Genomic DNA, 8,959 nt, shown 5'->3' on the forward strand with positions numbered 1-8,959 from the left:
AGGCCAGGTGTGGTGGCTCACACCTGTAATCCCAGCATTTTGGGAGGCCGAGGCGAGTGGATCACCTGAGGTCAGGAGTTCGAGACCAGCCTGGCCAATATGGTGAAAGCCTGTCTCTACTAAAAATACAAAAATTAGCTGGGTGTGGTGGGCACCTGTAATCGCAGCTATTCAGGAGGCTGAGGCAGGAGAATGGCTTGAACTCGGGAGGTGGAGGTTGCAGTGAGCCAAGATCACTCCACTGCACTCCAGCCTGGGCGACAGAGTGAGACTCATCTCAAAAAACAAAACAAAATTATTTAGAAAAGAAAACGACTCCCTGGAAACCATTTTATATGGTGACTAATCCCCTCTCTCTGCCCAGGCCTCTATGCCAAACTATCTGTTTTTGTAAACCCAGATTTTTATGGACTGCATCTGCTTGAAGGCTGATATACTTGATATACTTAAATGCTTGTTACAACAACCCAAATGACCTATGACATTTTACATATAAGTGGATGTGTGTGTATATGTACTTTTTACATTTTATTTTTAATTTTTTAAATTAATTTATTTACTTTGAGACAGGGTCTCGCTCTGTTGCCCAGGCTGGAGTGCAGTGGCACCATCATGGCTCACTACAGCCTTGACCTCCTCGGCTCAAGCGATCCTCCTGCCTTAGCCTCCTGAGAAGCTGGGATTACAGGCAAGTACCACCATGCCTGGCTAATGTTTTCATTTTTTGTAAAATGGGGTCTCAGTATGTTCCCCAGGCTGGTCTTGAACTCCTGGGTTCAGGTGATCCTCCTGCCTTGGCCTTCCAAAGACTTGGGATTACAAGCATGAGCCACCACACTTGGTCTATGATTTTCTTTTTTTAAGGCAGTCCCTGTTCTATCTCTTCTGACCTGCTGACCCACTGGACTCTTCCTCTCTTCTCCTTCCTTCCCTCCCCACTTATGCAATCCTGTTCCTGCAGGGATGGCAAGAGCCTGAATCTTCGTCCAGATGCCTCAGAGAGAAAAAAAACAGCAGGGCCAGTGACACAGAGAAGGCTTTTGCTGTCTGTTGCTCCTCCCATGACCTCTGGGAGAAGTGAGGAGGGAGCAGAAAATGCAAAAGTTTCCTCCGCCCCCTCAACACAGGGGTTGGAGCAATGGCCTGAAGTTGCCCCAGTACCTGCTCACTCCCTTGGGTGGAGGAAGATGGTGATATACATGTGGAAAAGGCCGCCCACACATGAAGCCCCTCTAAGTGATTTAGAAAGAGGTCCCTCCTCTTCCAGGCACTTTATTTCCAACTGTCAGAAAACAGTCACTGCAAATATGGCTGTGATGTGCACAGTGTCCTCATATGTGGGGTAACCTTTTGCAGTGCACAACATGCACAATTGTGCATGTCAGCCCTGAAAGCACATACCAGGTCAGTCCTCTGCCTGGTGAGTGGGAAACTAAATCCCACTGACCATGAGCCATCCCTCCAAACCTTCCCCCAGGCACATTCCCAGCAGGGGCATCACCACCTTCCTATGTTCCCAGCCTCAGCCCTTTGGAGTCACCCCAGACTCTCTGGGTTCACATCCCAGTTCTAGCGTTTATCAGGACTCTGACCTCAGACAGGTCACACAGCCTGCCTGGGCCACAAGTCCCTTATTTGTAAAACGAGGGTGGAAGCGGCAGCTCTTGTGTAGGGTTCTAGTGAGGATTCGATGGGGAAACAAATGTCATACACCAAGATGGTGGCCTGGTGCTTGCTGATTCCCCAACATCAGTCCCAGTCTTCAGCCCCCCAAATATTCTCCCATTTATTCTCCAAATTCTGCCTAAGAAGCATCTGCATTTGGCTACATTGGTAGGTTATCAGGCCAGCCTTGTCACTGCAGGTGGAGTTTGGTTATATAAGTAAAGGGATGAAGGGGGCAAAACAAATGTCATGTGAAATACTTGCAAGGTGCAGCCAGGCACGGTGGCTCATGCCTGTAATCCCAGCACTTTGGGAGGCCAAGGCGGGCAGATCATGAGGTCAAGAGATCAAGACCAGTCTGGCCAACATGGTGAAACCCCATCTCTACTAAAAATACAAAAATTAGCCATGCGTGGTGGCGGGCACCTGTAGTCCCAGCTACTTGGGAGGCTGAGGCAGGAGAATTGCTTAGAACCGGGAGGTGGAGGTTGCAGTGAGCCAAGATTGCGCCACTGCACTCCAGCCTGGGTGACAGAGCGAGACTCTGTCTCAAAAAAAAAAGAAAAAGAAAAAAGAAATACTTGCAAGGGTCCTATGCTGAGTTCTTCCTAAAGCAAAGGTTTCATTTACAAACCAAAAATGTAATCCCCCAAATTCTTTATTCACACATCTAGCTTTTTAAAAATAATCCCAGGGAGTTACTGAGCAGCATACTTGTGTCCCAGCAGGACACAGGTCACCTGGTGGCTTCCAACCAAGACATCACCCCATGACCCTGGCCAACCCTGCTCACCTCCAGCCTGGCTTGCCAAGAAGGCCAATCACTTTCCCTACAGTGGGTTTCATTTTATCAATGAATTTCCCAACATGCAGAGTATTTAGCAAGTGAGAGGCACCGTGCTTATTCATTTCATTATCCTACTTATTTCTCCCATCTGCTTCAGAAATTGACATTACAATGATCACCTTGGACTGTTTCTAATCATCGACATTTACAATGTAACATGCTTTTCTTCCTCTTATCAATGTAATAAAACACAAAGATATCCAAAGTGCTTATTTGTTTTTTGCCCTTGAAACCCCATTTCACATAGAAGCACAAAGAACAATCTCCACTTTCCTTCTAGGTCCATGAAAAGATAAACCATCCCTAGAAACCAGGCTTCGTGAATGAAGCTCAAAAAACACTAGTTCCAAGGCATGCAATGTTGTCCCTGTGGCCCTGGCTTTCCCTGGGAGCCCCAGTTGAATTCCAGTATCATTTCCTCTGCGCTCTTTTGGCTGCTTCCTTGGAAAGGGGGTGAGGGTTCAATATCAGGCGAATTTTAAGATCTGTGGTGAGGTGTTATTAATTACCCCACCACCACCACAACCGAGAGAGACACACACACACACACACACACACACACACACACGTATGTCAGCGTCTCTCCAGCTGTTGTTCCCGGGAGCCCCAGCAGGTGGCACTATGACCCTGACCATCTTCGCAGGCCCCATCCAGAATGTGTGGGCACAATACCTTTAAGGTCCAGGGACTCCCAGGGGCCCCACCTCTGAAGAGCCCCATGGGGAGAGTCCTATCCCAGAGAGAAGGGCCCTGTCTCCTGTCTCCACTCTCCTTTAGCTCAACTTCCTGGTCAAGAGTCTAGGCAGGGGTGCAGAGGTGAGGAGTGAAGGGGGCTAAGGGGGCCCAGGCCCTCCTCCCTTCCCTCCAACCCAGCTGGATCTGTTCCTCATTGCATTAGGAGAGGTACTCTCCCAACCCCTGACAACTCATCCCTAACCCACCTGACCACCAGCCCTGAGCTTTGGGGACAAATCTTGGCAACTGCTGACGGCCACTCTAGGTCAGGAATGACAACACTGATGAGAAGCTAGAAGGCACAAAGAGGGAGGGGTGTAAATTAGGGAGGCCTCCTGGAGGAGGTGAGGGTGGACCTGAGAGATTAACTCATGGTCCCCTCATTAAGAATAAGGGAGACTGAGCTGGGTGAGGTGGCTCATGCCTGTAATCCCAACACTTTGGTAGGCCAAGGTGGGAGCATCGCTCGAGCTCAGGAGTTTGAGACCAGCCTGGAAAACATGGCAAGACCTCATCTGTCTACTAAAAATCAAAAAAATTAGCCAGGTGTGGTGGTGTGTGCCTGTAGTGCCAGCTACTCAGGAGGCTGAGGTGGTAGGATCACTTGAGCCCAGGAGATGGAGGCTACGGTGAGCGCTGATGGCACTACTGCGCTGCAGCCTAGACAACAGAGCAAGATCCTGTCTCCAAAAAAAAGAAGAAGAAGAAGGGAGACTGAGGGTCAATCTGGGGAGTTTGGTGCTGCCTGGGGGAGGCCATTTTTTGGAGTGCTTCTGGGAGTAAGGTGGGCCTCCAGGGACTCTTCCCTGAACAAGCTAGAGAAACAGAAGCCACAGACTCTAAGAGTATATGAGGGTAGGGGGGAAGAAGCCCTTGGGGAGCTGGCCAGGGGTTCTGAAGGAATAACAGGGGTGCTGAGTTGTGAGAGGGCATAGGGAGCCTTCCGGGTGAAAACTGGTTCCCCTGCATGGGGGAGGGGTATGACAGAGGACAGTGAAGGGGAGGACAGGTGAGAAGGACCAAGCCTGTGCCCAGCCTCAGGGACCGGACTGAGCCTCTACCTACAGCCCAGCAGGTATATGTGCTTGCTAGAGTTGACCGTTCTTGGGATGAAATCAGGGGCAAGCCAGCGAGAGGAGCTTTCCACTCAAGGAGCTCCGTACCCCCTGTTGTAAAGCCCAGCCATGCCTCGGCGGGCCTAGCAGAACTTGCCAGGTGCCCTAGTGGGCTCTTTGGTGGCCTATCTCTCCATCTCCTAATGCGCACCCTCCCCAGCAGCCTGCCCTCTCCCGGAGGCAGAACCCGGAAGGCCTCCCTCCTGCAGTCAGACCCAGGCACCACCTGCTTCTCCAGTCACTGCCCGGGACACCACTTTCCCCTAAGGGTCGGCAAATCTACCCTTTTGGTCACCTCCTCATGGAGATTCGGCCCCTCTGGAAGTAAGTCATTTTCTTTTTTTATTTTTTGAAACAGAGTCTCACTCCATCAACCAGGCTTGAGTGTAGTGGTGCCATCCTAGCTCACTGCCGCCACAAATCCCTGGGCCCAAGCGATGCTGTCCCCTCAGCCTCCCGAGTAGAGGAGATTGCGGACACATGCCACCACACCTGGCTTAGTTTTAAATTTTTTGCAGAGACAGGGTCTCACTATGCTGCCCAGGTTGGTCTCAAACTCTTGGCCTCAAGTGATCCTCCTGCCTCAGCCTCCCAAGATGCTGGGATTACAGGTATGAGCCATTCTTGATACCTGGGGTGGGACATGGTCCAGAATGGGGACAGGAAAGACTCCAGAACTAGCAGAACCACACACTCCAGCCAGAAAAAAGAGGCGAAGGAAGTTGGAGGAAAGGTAAGCCTCCGGATCAGGAGCCCCTAGCGGTTTCCAGCAGGCAGGCTGGCTCACTTCTTCCCCAGGGAGGCCTGTTTTCCAGGACGCTCACTCACTTGGGAGACAGCTCAGTGCACACATAGGCACAGAGTCAAAGATTTCTTGGAAGACACAGTGATTTCCTGATTTTGTTCAGAACTGGCTCACACACACTCTCATTCACTCCGTGAGCCGGGGAAGCAGGGCTGCCCACCACACCGAGCAGGAGACTGGGGTTTGAGTTTGAGCTCAGGTTGGCCTCCAGCAGTGCCTCCGAAAGCTCAAAGAGAAGTCAGGCGGCCAGGTGACCAGGTGGGGAATCGGGGTGTGTTGGCTGTCCCTTCCCCCCTAACGCTCGCCTTCTGATTCTTCCTAGAGGGCTGGTAAGGCTCCCAGGACTGGCACTCAGGCCTTGGCATGCCAGAGGATCAAAAGAAACTGCCCTTCCTTTCATGCAATTGATACAAGAAGCAACAGAAATTGCAGCTTGCTTCCAGTGGGATGTAAGAACACATGGAAGGAGCCATCACCCAGGGAGCTCACGTGAACCGTCAGGGCTTAGGCCCAGCTTCCACGTACACGCTGCTTCCCCGTTTGCTGACGTCCTCTGTATTGAGAGTACCATGTCACTCTTCAACTGACATCTCTCTGGATAGGCAGCCAGGGCCTAGGATCCTTGAGTCCTTGTTTTGTCAACAACCCTCCCCCTCTTTCTGCTCTTTCCTGGCTGTGTGGTGGACTCTTCAGGGACACAGTGGTCACTGCGCTGCAGGGACAGTCCCCAAGTGCCAAGGTGCAGCCTAAAGGGGGCTGTTCCCACTATGGCATCCGTGACAAGAACCAGGAGCCTGAATGCAGGTTTCTGGGACTTGTCAGCTCCCTTCTGAGTGCCCTGTTGAGGATTCCTAGAAATGCAGACACCCCCACCCCCACCCCCCACCTGGATGGGCTGTCCTGAGCCAATAGGAATACTTTTCTGTGGACATGCCATGTTGGAATCCCAGGCCTCCCCGCCCTGCCAGCCCCTGCCAGCTCCCTGGGGCCCCAGCTGGTGAGTTTCACCCCCAAAGTGACTGCGGCATTGGAAGGCCAGGGCCACCCCTGCCTTTTCCATTGCTCGGCAGCTCTATCGTTCATCCATAACCCCCAGGCGCGGGGGCAGGGCTGGGGGCGCAAGGGGCTCTCTCGGTGCAGCGGCAGGGGCGGGGGCAGGGGCTCCCCTAACTGCAGAGGCTAGCCTTACACACCCAGCAACACATGTCCCCCTTTATGGCCCGGGCTTTCTCTCGGTGCTTAAAGCCAACTGTGAAAAGAGCAGGGCTGATTCTGGCTGCCTGGCCGTCTCCTGGCAACACGCCTGGCAGGAGGCCTTTCTTTCTCCCCCCAGCCTCCCTTCTCTCCTCCACCACCCCCTCTCTCTTTTCCCCCCTGTGTCTTGTGTTGTGTATCATTAAAACTTCCCTCCCAGCCACTTCGCAGCCAACAACCAGGCCCTTCTGGGACTAGTTCCCTTGGGGCAGCTCAGCCAGCCCAGGGGTGGGGGCTCCGAGGGGTTAAGGCCCCCAGAGAGGGGCCTTTGTGTTCTGGAACCAAGGCTTAAACTCAAGTTGGCAACCTTTGGCACATTCGTGAGGGGCAGCCACCGGCACCCTCTCTGCAGGCACCTCTTCCTTCCCTGTCTTCCTCCCCCATCTTTCAGGGTCTTGGCCTCTTCCTTTAGTGCCTGGAGCCTGCCAATAGTGCCACTGGGCACTGCCCAAAACCATGCAGGCCTCACGAGGCTGGGCATGGACAGCCCCTCACCTAGGAGGACAAGCCTCTGCTGAAGGCTGGGGTAGCCAGAGGCCTGCAGCCAGCTCTGGCACACGTGTCCTGCTCTGCCCTGAAAGGGGACAGGAACACAAAGGGTGTTGGCCTCAGGGATCACGGGGAGGCAGAGCATCCAATCAATGCCTACAGAACCCAAAGAACTCATTTGGCAGTTTCAACCTGGAGGGACACTGAGACCCAGAGGGGGTGAGTGCCTTGTCCAGGGACACACAGTCAGTCCGGAGAAAGCTGAAGCTGAAACCCTGGTTTCCCAGTCCCCTCCTCTGTTGCTCTTCACTGGAGGGGAACCGGAGGGGAACAAGTGGCTCCCTGAGGCCCACGCACCTTTTGGGCCTGACCTGCCTGACTCAAGAGCAGTGCTCAGGGGTGTCTGAACTTGATCCCACCACTCCGGGGCTCCCCGGTCTTCTCCCAGACCCTGAAGAAAGCCTCTGACGGGCCTAGAACAGAGAGGTGACCCAGGACCTTGCCCAGTCTTTCTGGACAACTGGAAGACAGTTACGCTTCCTCCTCCACCTCTACCTCCAACGTCAGTATCTGAGTCACAGGGGCCTAGTGCTGGGCTCCTCTGTCATCTAACCCACTCTTAAGGCTGGATGGGCCACCCCAGATCGCCTATCTGGAACCTTGAGGCAGAGCAGACACTGGGGGTCATCTCAGCTCATAGCCAGGTGGCTTCCAGGTGCAGCTCTGGGGTTCTGCCAGCTCTAGCCTCGCTCACCCACAGGGTCTCCGGCCAACCAAGATGCTCTGACCACACAGACTGGCACTTGCAGGGCACCCTGACTGCAAGCCCTCAGCTCTGCTGTCCCGTGTTCCGGTGTTTTCCAGACTGCAGGGATTTCCATGCCACCTCCACTCTGTAGCTGCATGCAACCTGTTCTGCTATTTTCTGAACACTTTTCTTTACACTGATGTGCATTGTTCTTAATAACATCAACTGAAAAGGAGACTTTAGATTTACTCATTTTCAACAATGAGATTTCATTCTAACCAGACATTATGGCCCTGCAAAGGCTCTGAATGTGTGACTTTCTCTCTTTATTAGAAAAGGATCTTAGCAAGTGTTGGAGAGGTGCTGAAGTCATATTAGGACCAAACAGACTTTCTCTTTGAGGATCCTCAGGAGGAGTGAAGGAGAATGGAACAGGGGGTATGAATACATGAGCTTTCTCCCCGTGTGATTCAAAGTGATTTAACCCATGCCTCACCTTCTGGAGCACCTCCGGCCCTCTCTAGCTGTGATAAATATCAACACTAGCCATCAAAATGTTCCCAAAAGTCCAACCTTTGACCAAACTACATTTCGGATTTTCTTAAATTCTGGAGAAAAAATAAAATAAAGTAAAAGAACAAATATTTTGGTTATGCCATGTGCTCTGATTTGGGATTCAGAAAATATGATTTCTGGCCAGGTGTGGTGGCTCATGCCTGTAATTCTAGCACTTTGAGAGGGGAGGATCTCCTGAGCCCAGGAGTTGGAGATCAGCCTGGGCAACGTAGGAAGAAGACACTATCTCTACAAATAATAAAAAGTTAGCAGGTGCGGTGGTGCATGTCTGTGGTCCCAGCCACTCAGGAGGCTGAGGTGGGAGGATCGCTTGAGCCCAGGAGGTCGAGGCTGCAGTGAGCCATGTTTGTGCCATGGCACTGTAGCCTGGGTGACAGAGTGAGACCTTGTCTCAAAAAAAAGAAAGGAAATATGATTTCCCACATTACCACACTTTCTGATGTGCATAGCAAAAGGCTGGGGGTGGGGGTGGGGAGGCTGTGGTAGGCCAAGGCAGGGGTGGGTGATGAGGATGAGAGGAGGAAGGCTTTTGAGCAGTCTGAGAAAAGCAGGAGAGCTGGGAACATCTCGTCACCATCAGTCTTCAATCACTAAGACAGCCTGGTCAGGATTCTGCCATTATGTTGGGTCTCATGATAATAACAGGTCTTAGGAAGTCAGCCTGTGTTATCTACTAGATGTCCTGAGCTTTTTGGTAAATTATGCCATTTAAACCTGCCAAGGGT

General features: G+C 52.3%; 1 protein-coding gene and 1 long non-coding RNA gene across 2 annotated transcripts in view; one reads left to right on the forward strand and one right to left on the reverse strand.

The window, feature by feature from the left end:
• Positions 1 to 5,712, reverse strand: part of WNT9B (wingless-type MMTV integration site family, member 9B) — a 54,432-nt gene extending 48,720 nt beyond the window's left edge. The window contains exon 1 of the mRNA XM_012001925.1: positions 5,473 to 5,712. Within this exon, the coding sequence (XP_011857315.1) occupies positions 5,473 to 5,567 (95 nt within the window). The 5' untranslated portion in view covers positions 5,568 to 5,712. The remainder of the gene's footprint in view (positions 1 to 5,472) is intronic.
• A 118-nt stretch (positions 5,713 to 5,830) lies between these two features.
• On the forward strand, positions 5,831 to 8,302 carry LOC105555137. The gene is made up of 3 exons (XR_001008427.1): positions 5,831 to 6,164; positions 7,359 to 7,472; positions 7,992 to 8,302. It is a non-coding gene; the product is annotated as an uncharacterized LOC105555137 (long non-coding RNA).
• The last annotated feature ends 657 nt before the right edge of the window (positions 8,303 to 8,959 follow it).

The sequence above is a fragment of the Mandrillus leucophaeus genome, unplaced genomic scaffold (genome assembly GCF_000951045.1).
Source record: "Mandrillus leucophaeus isolate KB7577 unplaced genomic scaffold, Mleu.le_1.0 Scaffold670, whole genome shotgun sequence".
Classification (NCBI taxonomy): Eukaryota; Metazoa; Chordata; class Mammalia; order Primates; family Cercopithecidae; genus Mandrillus; species Mandrillus leucophaeus.